Raw genomic sequence first — 14726 nt, 5'->3', positions numbered from 1 at the left:
CAGACATGACCAGAGGACTGACTGGCACCAGCAATGGAGGTTTGCATGCAGCACCCTTGCCCCCTGCTGTGACCGGTTTAGTCTGCTTGTTTCTGAGAATCTGCAGGGCAGAGCTGCCAACAGGCCAGCCGGGGCTGCAGGCTGCTGAGATCGGAAGTAACAGCTGCTCCACATCTGTGTGTGCTGATGGGGTACGGTACCCCTCTGTATCTGGGGTAGGGATTGTTGCTTTGCTCTGACAGGGTCCTGTACCGTCACTTCCCCAGTAAATGAGAGACATGCGCTCTCGTGTGCTGGAGTGATCTGTGACACACTGTGGTGTTGATATAACACATCCCGTCTAAAAGTGCAGGCACCACGAACGCCACTCACCTTCTTTTCCATGAGCCTACTGTTCTGTGGCACGAATAGGGTTCCACGGATGGACAGGTCAGTCAGGTGTTTCAGAAATGCCCGGCCTTGGGCTGAGCTGTTGGAATAAGCCAGCACCTCCTGGGGAGCAGAAGGGAAATGGTCAGATGGGCCAGCACTGTGTGGGGAGTTGGGTTGGCTGGGGGAGCTGGGGGGCACAGTGCCTCTGGACTAAAGGCTGGCTTCCTTTACGCTTCTTCTCACTGGCCTTTGGTAGAATATTAGGATGGCTTTTCCTCTTCTCAGAAATCTGCCTCAGACGCTCTGTCCTGCTGCACTCTGTGAGGCACAAGTTCCCACTCCATTCTGAGTGCAGAGGCAGGGCGGTGCTGTATCCCACACATGTGCAAAGACACTGCTGTCTGTCTGGAGCCATGGAGCATGGGCTGATAAACAGCTTGTTAACACACATGAGAAACGCCTGGGAACTTAGTCCACATCCCAGACTGATGAAGACGCAGCCTCCTCACCTCTAAAAGGAGGGATACTGAACCCCGGTCCTTGCTCATCTGTTGTCCAACCATCTGGCACGGTGCATGGGTCTCATGCTCGATGGCAGAGAACCCCAGACTGTTCTAGGACCTCAGCTCAGCTGCTCACCACTGCTGGCAGGGGGCCGCTTACTTGCAGTTAAACCTGACATGCCTAACCCTGAGCCTCACCTGCCCTGAGCCCCCACGCTGTCCTCCAGACTCTGTCATGGGGTTCTTTGAATATCTAACCACTTGGGGTGACTGGGCATTGAGTCAGTTCTGTTCCATATGGCCTCTTTAACCATTTTTATAGCCATTTTCTGTCACCTATGTATGTATGTGTGTATGCTACTGTGTGAGGGACACTAGATGACCCGAGAGTTAATATGTGTATGTGTGTATGCTACTGTGTGAGGTACTCTAGATGGCCCGAGAGTTAGCGTGTGTATGTGTGTGTTACTGTGTGAGGTACACTAGATAGCCGGAGAGTTAGCATGTGTATGTGTATATGCTACTGTGTGAAGTACACTAGATGGCCCGAGAGTTAGCGTGTGTATGTGTGTATGTTACTGTGTGAGGTACACTAGATGGCCCGAGAGTTAGTGGGAGTAATCAATAGTGGAATCAAAGAACCTGTGGTTGCCAGTGGTCATCTTATCAAGGACACAAGAGGATTGCATGGTAAATTGCAACCAATAAAAGTGACATTGCTTGTGAATTTACTGTTAATGAATTCTGATGCTGCGAAAAGACAAAAATGTGTCCATTTGCTTCAGATATAATGTGCTCAAGGGAAAATAGTTACGCTATTTTTTTTGTTTGATCAGTTTCTTAAACTGTGCAAGATGCAAACAGAGGCAATACCTGTGTTGCACTGATGAACCCAGAGGTTTCCACGTGCTCACAGTGTCAAAATATCAAGTCCTTTAAAGGTCACAACCACCCCATGAGGTTGCTATAGGGCCCCCCTCCTCCCATGAGGCCTGTGTTCTTAATCTCAACTGTGGGCTTTGGCTTCTCTCAAGGTCTCACGTCATCATCATTAGCTGTTGCAGGCAAGCCTCCCTGCTGGAGTGGAGCAAAGAGACAGGATACGTACCGCCAGGAAGTCCGTGAGCGAGGACAAGGACGTGAGGACCTGCAGCATGTTCCCACTGCACGAGAAGCCGTCACCCACATAACCCACCTTGCAGGTGCAGTTCACATCTGCAAAGGAGAGGCACAGGGGCCGTGCCCAGTGAGGTGAGGCCTGGGCCACCCTGCTCTCCTGGGGACCGGCTGGCCAGGCAGAGGTGCCCAGGGACAATGACCTTTCATCCGGTAACAGAAGACATCCCACATTTCACTCTTGTTGGGCCTGTTTCCGTAGTCCACTATCCCCACGACGTTTGAACCACACTTCTGAGAGGCGTAGGTTGTGGGGTAGGCAACCCGCCCACTTTCCAGCCAGCCGGCTGAGCAGAGGTGATAGCTGGCCTGCAGAGACAGGGAGATGACTGGGTTAGTTATGACGTCTCGTTGGCTGTGGAATCATCTGGGCAATTCTGACCCCTACCCAGACTGCAAATCATTGCCTGGAATACAGTGGCCACTACTTTTGTTCATCGAGTCACTGGGTGAATGACCGTGACTCTTTCTCTAGGTGTCCAGGACTTTCATGCTCACTATTCTCTTGAGAAGAATTCACCACCAGCCATTCACCCCAGGTCAAATTCCTCTGCTTATTAATGGACAAAACTCTTAACTGATGATGGAGTTATCATCATTATCACCATCACCATCACCGTCATCACCCGTGTGGCTGTAATTGTAAAACTCTTATCAAATGATTAAGATGATTGCGGCAAGAAGTGATAGTGTTCACCCCCAGAACCATAGCTCATCTAACAAAACTCCCGGTACCAGGCATGGAAAAACTTCTTTTCCAGGCAACCATCAGTGGGGTCCAGAAGGCTTCCCAAACAATATGGTGGTTACTCTTGGCTGTCTCCCAGAGCCCGCAGCTGAGACTGTTGCTGAAGACTCTGCACTTTGGACAGAGGACTTGGAAGGCTCCAGCTGGAGCTACTGCAGGCCTCCTTTCTGAGGTCTGGCTCCTACAGTGTTGAAGGCACTATGCGCTATGCGAGCTGCCCAACAGTCCTCCCTGCTGTGAAGCTTACAAACCCAACAACTGGCAAGGTATCTCTGCCCAATTGGACTTTAGCTGCTCACTAGGAGGGAATTCACTGCTTGGTGCTGCAAACTTAGCCAGCTGCCCGTGGCTGCTGAGGCCGTGCGCAATAGAGGAGAGGGCACTACAGCCATTTTCCTAAGCCAGCGTAATCCCTAACTGCATGTTTTTACGCTCAGAGATAAGTGCAGCTCTCGCCCCTGAGTATAGCAGCTTCTTTTTACAGATGGAGCTGATCACAGAGATCTACAACTGGTCAAAAAGCAGACAACACGTGACTGTGGGGTGCCCAGTATCAGCTGATATGTCTGCAACACAACTCCTGTACCAGAAGCTTAGTGGAAAGGTGGGGGGGGGGCAGAAAGACTCTAAAGAGCCAGAGGAGCAGGGAACCCTGAGAGATAAGTGTCTTCCGTATACGACAGGGAACGTACACCAATATGGCTGCCCAAACAAGATACACATGATGGTTAACACCAGTTAACATGACACTGTGAATGAAAGGTTTCCACAAGGCCCCATATCCCTCAATGAAGAGCCACAGGCAGGTAACGGCTTCTGTGAGAGGAAGAATCAGTTTTTTCCAGGGATGAGATCCCTGGTTTCCCAGTCCCATATAGTTGTCCCTAAACAAGTACACATAGGGGCAACACAAAATGGACTCAGAAGAGTGTGCACGTGTGTGTGTGTGTGTGTTTATGTGTGTATTAAAGAAGAGGTCATGAAATTGAGAAGGAGTGGGAAGCATGGGAAGAGTTCTGGTGGGGAGCAAAGGGTGAAAATGATGTAAATATGGTATTTATGTATGAAATTCTCAAAAGATATTTTAAAAAGATGACTGAGGCAAAACAAAACAAGTTGCTCAAAGTCATAGGGTCAGCACCTCGGAGATTCAAATGCACCCAGTTTGTCCCAGATCTCTCAGTAACCTAAAGTTGAACTCCTTCTGCATTCCATACTACCATAGTCCACACACACACTACCATAGTCCTGTACACATGCACATACATTCCCATAGTCCTGTACACACAGACACTACCATAGTCCTGTACACACACACACTACCATAGTCCTGTACACACACACACTACCATAGTCCTGTACACACACACACTACCATAGTCCTGTACACATGCACACTACCATAGTCCTGTACACACGCACACTACCATAGTCCTGTACACACACACACTACCATAGTCCTGTACACATGCACATACATTCCCACAGTCCTGTACACACAGACTACCATAGTACTGTACACACAATACACTACCACAGTCCTATACACATATACTACTGTTAGTCCTACACACACACACACACACACACACACACACACACACACACACACAGTGTCCTGTACAGACACACCAGCACTAAAGGCTTTTGGTCACAATAAGCAAGATTCAGACCCGTCAGAAACCAAATCCTAGCATCAAGGGCTTTGTTCCTTGGGAAGATACGAAGAAAGGTGGTCAGCTCTGGTTGTGATGGAGGCTGAAGGAAGGGTGCTACGATCAGACCTCTGGCCATTTCCTCCCTCCGTGTCTTGTGAGAATCACCCACTGGCAGCTTCCGTGTGCTAGAGGCTGAGAGCAGCCTGAGTGCTGTTCGTCCTGCTGGGGTGGAAGCCTGCAGGTCCCAGCCCTTCCTTTGACTAGTTCCCCAGGACCCTAACCGTTTTGTTGGTTCAAGGATACCCTGCCTAGGCTGTGGTTACTAGCCTTCCTGGCATCCAGCTATGGTGTGAGCAGTTCACTCTGCCTCCTGGAAGGACCACCTCTGGATGACATTGGATATCATATTTAACCTTTCTGAGCCCCAGTTTCTGTGTGTGTGAACAGAAGGACACCAATCCCAGGGATGCGGTAAGAAAGCCAACATGTCACCCAACACGGTACTGGACACGCGGTAGACGCCTGACTTCAGACATGATGGGCTCTCACCATTGCTGTGGGGTCTCCCGTGCTGACCTCCAAGGAGTCAGCCACCCCAGCCACCCCAGCTTTCTCCAGCTTCCCAGGAGGCTGCCGGCTCACCCTCCCGGTTGGCTCTGCTTAAGGAACTGCTTAACTGGGAACCCACCTTCTGGGCATAGGAGAGCTGGTTGTAGGTGGCCATGGTTGCGGCTTCGTTGGCACAGGCCTCTTTGGCTTTGTCAAAGGTCAGTTTGTACTGGCCCAGTGGGGAGCGCAGATGGAATACCCCAACAGTCGTGTCTAGAACAGGAGGGAGATTACGCAGTCAGTCCACTTGGCCAGCAGGGATTCAGGCCAAAGACTTAGAAGGAATTCAAGGTAGATGCCAACTGTAGCTCTGGGAAGTCATTTCTTCCAACTGTAGCTCAGGGTACCCTGGGAAGCCACTTCCCCTTCAAGTTATGTTGAGGTAAGTCAGCTGAAATATTTATTCTTTTTAATCATATAAACAGGGCTGGAGAGATGCACTGGCCACTTTTTCAGAGCAGTGCCCACACAGCTGTGGTGGCATTCCATCTGTATGTTAATAAATAAAGCTTGTCTGCAGATCTGAGAGTAAAACAGCCCCACTGGTCAGCCTTACAGGCCAGGCAGTGGTGACACACACCTTAAACCCCAGTAATCACACTAGTTGCTATAGAAACTGGGGAGTGCATGCTTTTAATCCCAGTGGGGCACACCTTTAATTCCAGCCCTAGAGAGAATTATAAAACGGGAGGAGACAGCTCTCAGACACAGTCTCTCGGATTCCTGGAGGCAGGATTGCCATTTCGGACTGAGGCAGAGGTAAGAGTCAGTGGCTGGTGGTGTTCCTTCTGACTTTTAGAGGTTGAAGCCCAATTTCTCTGAGTTTTTATGAATTGTGCTTCACACAGCAGCTCACAACTGTTTGTAACTCCAGACCCAGGAGATCCAACGCCCTCTTCTGGCTTCTGCAGGCACTGCACACACACTGAACAGTGGCGATCACCTGGGCCATCTCCCCTCACCCAGAACTGCCCTCTCACTGCCCAGTTTTCTCTAGCACACGGCCTCCCCTGCCTTCTCTAGGTTTGACCAGTGCCGGCATATGCCGGGTCTCCACTGTAGTCCCAAGCTCTGGAAAATGTCTCTCAGCTCACCTAGACGGACCTCTTCTCTGTCTGAAAAAACTTGTTTTTCTTTTTATGGTTGTTATTATTGTTGTTGATTTTTGTTTTTGTTTTTTTGAGACAGGTCTCATTATGTAGTCCTGCCTGACCTGGAAGTTTATACAAAGACCAGGCTAACCGCGAACTCACAGAAATCTATCTACCTCTGCCCCCTGAATGCTGGGACTTTTTAAAGGCATGTATTATCATGCCCACCCTCTCTGTTTTAAAAATTGTTTTATATATATACATATATGTATATATATGTATGTATATATATGCACACATATACACATATATATGTATATATATACACATACACACATATAGCATAAAATTTGCTTTTTTTGACCTTTTTTTTTTGGTTTTTCGAAACAGGGTTTCTCTGTGGCTTTGGAACCCGTCCTGGAATTAGCTCTTGTAGACCAGGCTGGTCTTGAACTCACAGAGATCTGCCTGCCTCTGCCTCCCCAGTGATGGAACTAAAGGTGTGCGCCACCACTGCCCGGCTTGAGAATTTTAAGTGTACAACTTTTACCTGTACGCTGTTGGGAAAACATTACTCTTATCCATTCACAGTACATTTCTATAATTCCAGCAAAGTCTCTGTTAACAGCCGCTCCCCACTGTCCCCCCTCTTCCTGGGGGAGCCGGTCTTCTATTCTTCCCCCGATGAATCTACCTGGCTTAGGTTTCTCAGACACCTGACTCATAGGATGGCTGTCTCTTTGTGTCTGGATGGTGTCACTCGATGTAATGCACCAAGGCTAGTTAGCCCATGGTAGCACCTATCAGAATTTGTCATGTGCTATGGTGGGTGTTGCCCATTGCACGGCTCTGCTCCATTTGTTATCCACCCTCAGAAACCCTTGGTGCCTCTACCTTCTAGCTGCTCCGCACGCTGCTGCTGCTGCAGATATGGGCGTGCAAATAGCTAGGATTTCTGAGCCCCTGCTTTCATCTTCATTCTTTCTATTCTTGCTTTTATTACAGCTACAGGGATATAGGGTAAGATTTTGCCTTCCGTTTTCCTATGTTTTCCCCTTATCTTACATTCATTTAAGTTTCCCCATTGTCCTGGTTCTCTTCTTGGAGAAACAGTCTATGTCTTCTGTGTCCCTGAATGTAGAGAACTCCTTTGTCTTACTCTAGGAGGGATTTGAGGCATACCTCAGGGTTTGCTGTAGACAAGTGTTAAATCCATAGTTGCTATTGAGATATGGAAGCAAAACCCCAAACAACAAAAACTCTCTAAGTTGACTTTGCTTGTAAAGGAGAGCCAACCATGCAGGGATCTCCAGTCAATACTGGTAGGACACAGGGCACAGTAGCTTGGGTCCCTTTTGAAATCCCTTAAGTCCGGCTCTCTCTGGCTCTGAACTGGCTTTTGGTGGTTTTCCTGTGGGTTTCAACATGCCCTAGCTGCTGGGCCTCTGCACTGTGGCTTTTCTACTTTCTGCTGTGGGCTTTATTAACCTGCGAGTTTATTCTCCACCACTGGAGCCGTCCTCAGAGGCGCATGTGGTCTGTGCTGGTCACCGTGTGAGGAGCGAGCAGCTGGTAAGTGTTAGGTTGTTGCTGCAGGTGACAGCCTCTTCGTCATAGACCACCCTAAGCTGCGCCTCCCAGATTTGATTCCGGCCAATGGTTCTGAGGGTGCTAAGCATCATAGGAAGGGAAAGCACTGGGAAGGCCTTTGGACCCCTTGAGTTCTAGCCTTCAAGGTCCATTTGTGAGTCGACTCTCCTGCCTCGGGGGGTCTGGATAATGTGTGGACTCTTTAGTTTCTGTTTTATTTCATCTTTCTTTTGTCCCCTGCACACACCCCTCACCCAAGCCTGAAGAGAAAGGTGCATTGGGCAAGCGCCCCAGCCACACTGACCCTGGAAGTGGAGGTCTGCACAGTTAGCATCTGGATGGCACTGTCCGTTGTCCTGTAAGCAGCGGTCCAGCGGTAGCTGTTCGGGCTCACAGTTCACTCCGTCTCCCACATAGTGACTCTTACATTCACACTTGTGCCTGCCCTGAGGAGAGAGGGGGGGAACAGATGAAAAAGCCCCAGGATCCCATCTTCGAGAGGACACCCATCCAGTCCAGAAGCAGTTGGCAAAGAGCATTGTGCTAGGCCCTGTGCCAGTAGAATAAAGGTCGTCTTGCTCTGTGCAGGCTCATGACGAAAGGCCACCATCATTCTTGGCATACATGTTGCTTTCTCCGAGAGCCCCTCCCTTCCGAGCACCCTGCAGGAAGCAACTCTTGACCTTATTCCAACACATGGGCCCCATCTCTGCTCATGGCCTTTCCCTAGTGCCACCCCTTTTCTCTACTTGTGCACACTCCTGGAATGCAGGGATGCTGTCTTTTTTTTTTCCATATCCCTGGCACCTGCTATAGGTCATTGTTGTTGCGTTGTGACCACTGGTCCAGAGAGTGACCTCATCTAACCTTACAAATGCTATGACGTCTCTGTTATTAGGCCCACATTCCCCAAGGACACTGAAGCTTAAGACACATCAAGTAGTCAGACTCCAGCCATACATAGTGGATGCTTAGAGCTAAGTCTCAAAGGCTGCTTGACTCCAAACCTCCGTTTGCAACTGGTAATGGGCATCATGTCCCACCAGTTAAAAAATGGGCACTGACTCAGTTCTGAAAAGACATGGGGCATGTCACCATCATGACGTGGGGCATGTCACCATCATGACGTGAGGGCGTGTCACCATCATGACGTGGGGCATGTCACCATCATGACGTGAGAGCGTGTCACCATCATGACGTGGGGGCATGTCACCATCATGACGTGAGGGCGTGTCACCATCATGACGTGAGAGCGTGTCACCATCATGACATGGGGCATGTCACCATCATGACGTGGGGCATGTCACCATCATGACGTGGGGCATGTCACCATCATGACGTGGGGCATGTCACCATCATGACGTGAGGGTGTGTCACCATCATGACGTGGGGCATGTCACCATCATGACGTGAGAGCGTGTCACCATCATGACGTGGGGCATGTCACCATCATGACGTGGGGTATGTCACCATCATGATGTGGGGCATGTCACCATCATGACGTGAGGGCGTGTCACCATCATGACGTGAGAGCATGTCACCATCATGCCATTCATTACTAACTTTCTGTTCTAATGAGCTTTAGGTCTGGGGTCGGGACAGACTTCCGGGAGAGTTGGGAAGGCAGCATGGAGAGACCCTCTGTAGGTACACAGGTACAAAATTACTAATTGGCTTTAATTTAGTTTGGTTAGTCATTCCAGGGGTCCCATTTGCCGGTGCCGTAGCCTTACTCAAAAGGGCTCTATTCAAAGCAAAACGTTTCAGACACTGTGCAAGCACAGTCTCTTCCAGGATTGCTCATGTATATGCTGAAACATTTTCACCTGGCCAGTGGCTTCAGGTCCGCCACGGCCTGGCCCTAGTAGGCATTCACCTCGGAGTATCTTTCAGCATAAATATGGCTGGATTCAATGTATGACTAGTAAACAATGACGGGTTTATTGCACGGGGGGGGGGGGGGCGGTCTCGCCTAAGACAAGGGGTACGTTTGGACCTAAACACATTCCCGTAGACGGGTTTAGAGATCCTACCCAACGACCGACATGCCTAAGACAGCTGCTAGTCATCATATTTATATATATTTAAGGGGAGACTTGTAGGTACACAAGTTCCCCACTTTTCCCGAGACGCCATGCAGGGCTGTTCTGCTTCCTGGTTCCACTGCATCAGCTTGAGGGTGTAGCATAGAACTGCCCTCTCCTCTTATGTTAATTTCACCTACGGCCCAAGGGTGTAGCTCAGAGAGAACTCTACTGTCATGGTAATTCCACCTGCAAGCAAGGTTCTCGCCCGCAGGCAAGGTTCCCGGGTCAGCTTTTCTCTGAGCCTGAGCACGCCCACCTGGCTTCCTCTTTTCTCTGTTCAGCCGCTCTCCGACCTTGGGTGCGGCCCCCTGACTTTTCTCTTTCCTTGATCCTGATGGGGGGCTGGTGTCCTTTTGCCCCACAGTATATATACCCGACTTATGCTTAATAAAGCTGCCATTTGCCACTTGCTCTTGGCAGATGAGCCGGTCTCTTTGTGTGTGTGTCGTCTGTTCAAACCCCTAGGACATGCGTCCGTTCTCGTGGGCTCGAGTCAGGAAAGCGCGCGCCTGTTTCGAGGTTCGGGTGTCCACAGAAAAGTGCGGAAGCTTACAGATGGCGTCCCTGGGTGGGATCTACCACGAGAAACCCAAAGAGGTAGGGGTTCCCTCCACGATCCGGAATCTGGCCAGTGTTGTGATGTGCGGTTGTGCACGTGTGATAAGGGGGTGAATGAGTTTGATTTTTAGAAGTATGGGTGCCGAAAGGTCTGATCCAGAGCTGAAGGCCAGTGGGCAAATCAGCTGCTAAAATTTGTAATGAGACTAGGTACCAGGATTAAGATGACACTGCACAAGAGACTATTTAGACTATTTTAAAACTCAGTCCCTGACTCTCACAAATTCAGGGAACTTTAATTTTTGCCTAAGAAAACAGGCTGGGTGCAGCTAGCTCCCTGCTAAAATCTGTTCCCAAGGTTACAGGACCCAGCTTAAGCAAGCACGCTAGCAATAGCCGATGGCCATGTAATTGCGGACCTCGGGCTGAGAAAATATTCAAAGGTGTGTCTAACAGTTCTATTAAGAGTTTCTGAGTAACTAAAGGCAAAAGAGCAAAAGAGAGAGAGTTTTGACAAAATAAGAGAGCGCAGCAGCCTTGAGCCCCAAGCCGTAGATGGTGCTGGGTATTACCCGCAGCTAATGAGCTACATGCTAGGCGGAATGTGATCCACCTGCGTGGAGGCCGACAGACCGTACAGGGTCTGTACACAGGACTCCAACAGGCTGTGCAACTGCGGCTGGCAACTCTAGGAGTCCCAGGAAACTGGCGGCCAAGGCGCAAAACGCCGTGGTGGCAAAAGGTGCCTGTCACAAATGGATGGGCTAAGGGCAGGTTTACATCGGAGGCTGTATGTAATGTTATGTGAGGCTCAGAACAGCGCCAACAAAACAAAGGCTGCGCATGCCCATGACTAAGGCTGGGCCAGACACAAATGCCTTTAAGCTGACAGAGGCCACGAGCCTACAGTTTTTTGGCAGACAGTTGCTACCTTTGGGTTAGCTCAGAAAGCGCGCCATAGCTGGGGAGCTGCTTCAGCAGGTTGCCTGTATCCTAGATAACAAAGGCAGACCTATAGCCTGGGACAATGGCAAACAACGTTAAGGCTGCTAGGTCAAGGATTTTCCATCTCAATAGAAAGCTAAGAAATGGGTTAAATCTAGCCGTCAAAGCCACGGGTCTTCATATTGCTTAGTAAATTAAAGGCTTATGTGGTCAAAAAAGGAAAATATACGGTAAAGAGAGATTCTAAGAGGAAGAAAACCTCAAACTGGTTTACAATGTGTTAAAAATATATGCAGGCTAAAAGTTAAAGTTCTTTAGAAAGAGAGTAGTTGGGTGTGGTGGTATACACCTTTAATTCCAATGCCTGGGAGGCAGAGACAGATCTCTGTAAGTTCTAGGTGTTGTAGCACACGCCTTTAATCCCAGCATTGGGGAAGCAGAGACAATGGGACTCTATGAGTTCACGGACAGCCTGGTCTACAGAGTTATTCCAGGACAAGATGTTTTAGGAGCTTATCTACAAAGAATCATAACTTCCCTCTGCTCCTGGAGTTGGATGAGGAAGTTTGAGTGCAGGTGATTATTCCTTGATCCCTGCTGGGGTCAGGTGAGAGTCCCTCCGTGGCTCTCCATTTGGTGCCATGGTAAAAAGCTAGCCCCAGCAGAGCAATAAGCAAGCTGCTGTTTCTCCTCAACTTCATGCTCTATGGATTTCGTTCAACCTGGACACCCTCCGCCGAGACTCGAAGACGAGATCGGAAAGATGAGGATCGTGGACTGGGTCATCCTGTTGTGTGCCCAGGATGCATTGTGGATTGAGATATAATTAAATAAGGGATAATTAAGGAAATGGGGAATACCCCGGGTAAATCAGAGTTAAAGAGGTTGTTATAAGAAACAGTTGTCTGATTTTAAATCTAATGTTTTCCTTTCTAAAGAAAGGTTGCTTACACATTTTTAGAGGGCTCCAGGCTAGGAGCGGGAGAACTGGTTTTCTAAAATTTTTGGAACAATAGCTCAACTATACCAGATTCAAAACAATCTATTTAGGACCTAAAGAGGCATAGCTAAATTTTGAGATGGTATGTTGCCTAATTTTCTAAATTCCAGACTGTGCCAATTTACATTTCCACCAATCATGGAAAGGTTTCTCTTAAATGTAAATTATGAGCAATGGTTGATCTTGGTCATGTCATTTAAAATAAGATAGTCTCAAAAGTTATTTTGATTCACAATTCTCCAATGACTAAAGGTGTCATGCTTAAGGATTTTTCAAAATGTTTTTCAGTCATTTTTAAGTTTGTCCATTGAGAGTTTTCAGTTTAGATCTGTTACATATATTTTATTTCATTAATTGTTCTTTGGAGGACTGTTTCTGGAGTCCTAATGTTTTCTGTATGGATTGATGACTGACAAAGATTTCCACATCTGTAGCCAGATATGTCGATCCTATTAATTATTTCTCAAATGTTGGCGGGAGGCAATGTGCCCCCATAAAGATAACAATTTTAATAATCCTATCCAGTTATGTAAGTGCTCACATACTGGATCAGATAATTATTTTCTGCCCCTGGAAAAGTTCCAGGCAAAACTAATTCTAAGGATGTTTTGGGGTTCGCTATGCAGCCCAATATTTAGGCCGGTTGCAATGGCACAGGCCAATGAAATTTGCTCTTTGGAGCAGAGACCTGTAGGTCTCTAAGTTCAAGACCAGCCGACGTCAATACTGGCTGAGCTAAGTTTTTGTTCTGAGTATTTTTTACTCCCAATGTGTAACATGGTCCAGTTCATGCATTAATTTGGGGTAGAGGAGCTGTTTGTGTGTTTCCACAGGATGCAAAGCAATCCATTTGGGTCCCTGAACGTCTGGTGCGGACCGTGGATTCCTCTATTCAGAGACCTGAGGACAAGGCGAGATCAAGAGACCCCGCGGTCGCGGCAGAGGCGGCGAGAAAGATGGCAGATTCCTGAGAGATGATCCAGCGCCTGCCTTTGCCCCTTTCCCAGCTTCTTATCTTGCTCTGCCTTGATCTGCCTGTTTAGCCAAGGCTGTTCTACCCCCTGAGGGGAAGCAGCTACTTCCCCTACCCTAGATTGCAGCATTGAGTACTACCCTAGATTGCAGCTGCGGGAACCCTGCAGGTCAGACAGAAATACCATGGACATTCAAATTAATTTAAATTCTCGATTGGATGCTTTTGTTGATCTTTACAAACTGGGTGTGGATTTTGACCTCTGCTGGTCGCTGGTTAAGATTTTGCTGCTTTTCTCGGACCCCGGAATACAAAATTGCTAATTGGCTTTAATTTAGTATGGTTAGTCATTCCAGGGGTCCCATTTGCTGGTGCCGTAGCCTTACTCAAAAGGGCTCTATTCAGAGCAAAACGTTTCAGACACTGTGCAAGCACAGTCTCTTCCAGGATTACTCATGTGTATGCTGGAACATTTTCACCTGGCCAATGGCTTTAGGTCCGCCACGGCCTGGCCCTAGTAGGCATTCACCTCGGAGTATCTTTCAGCATAAATATGGCTGGATTCAATGTATGACTAGTAAGCAATGACGGGTTTATTGCACGGGGGGGGCGGTCTCGCCTAAGACAAGGGGTGCGTTTGGACCTGAACACATTCCCGTAGACGGGTTTAGGGACCTAACCCAACGACCGACATGCCTAAGACAGCTGCTAGTCATCATATTTTATATATATTTAAAGGGAGACTTGTAGGTACACAGGTTCCCCATTTTTCCCGAGGTGCTATGCAGGGCTGTTCTGCTTCCTGGTTCCACTGCAGCAGCTTGAGGGTGTAGCATAGAACTGCCCTCTCCTGTTATGTTAATATCACCTACAGCCCAAGGGTGTAGCTCAGAGAGAACTCTTCTGTCATGGTAATTCCACCTGCAAGCAAGGTTCTCGCCCGCAGGCAAGGTTCCCGGGTCAGCTTTTCTCTGAGCCTGAGCACGCCCACCTGGCTTCCTCTTTTCTCTGTTCAGCTGCTGTCCGACCTTGGGTGCGACCCCCTGACTTTTCTCTTTCCTTGATCCTGATGGGGGGCTGGTGTCTTTTTGCCCCACAGTATATATACCCGACTTATGCTTAATAAATCTGCCATTTGCCACTTGCTCTTTGGCAGATGAGCCGGTCTCTTTGTGTGTGTGTGTCGTCTGTTCAAACCCCTAGGACATGCGTCCGTTCTCGTGGGCTCGAGTCAGGAAAGCGCGCGCCTGTTTCGAGGTTCGGGTGTCCACAGAAAAGTGCGGAAGCTTACAACCCTCTATGGCAGCCGTTCTCAGCCTTCCTAACACGGCAACCCTTTAATCCAGTTCCTCATGTTGTGGTGACCCCAACCATAAGGTTATTTCATTGCTACTAATGTTGCTGTTGTTATGAATC

The 14726-nt window shown here is 48.6% G+C and overlaps 1 protein-coding gene across 3 annotated transcripts in view; it reads right to left on the bottom strand.

Annotated features, from left to right (window-relative positions):
• Positions 1-14726, bottom strand: part of Stab2 (stabilin 2) — a 143366-nt gene that overhangs the window by 7480 nt on the left and 121160 nt on the right. For all 3 annotated transcript variants that reach the window (XM_087902081.1, XM_087902082.1, XM_087902080.1), the window contains 5 exons: positions 8052-8193; positions 5146-5279; positions 2195-2360; positions 1984-2090; positions 373-492 (listed from right to left, as the gene is read on the bottom strand). In XM_087902081.1, coding sequence (XP_087758207.1) covers positions 373-492; positions 1984-2090; positions 2195-2360; positions 5146-5279; positions 8052-8193 — 669 coding nt within the window. The remainder of the gene's footprint in view (positions 1-372; positions 493-1983; positions 2091-2194; positions 2361-5145; positions 5280-8051; positions 8194-14726) is intronic.

The sequence above is a fragment of the Myodes glareolus genome, chromosome 26, assembly GCF_982192425.1.
Source record: "Myodes glareolus chromosome 26, mMyoGla1.1, whole genome shotgun sequence".
NCBI lineage: Eukaryota > Metazoa > Chordata > Mammalia > Rodentia > Cricetidae > Myodes > Myodes glareolus.
The sequence above is the reverse complement of the archived record's forward strand: the minus strand, read 5'-3'. Positions and strand labels throughout refer to the sequence as shown.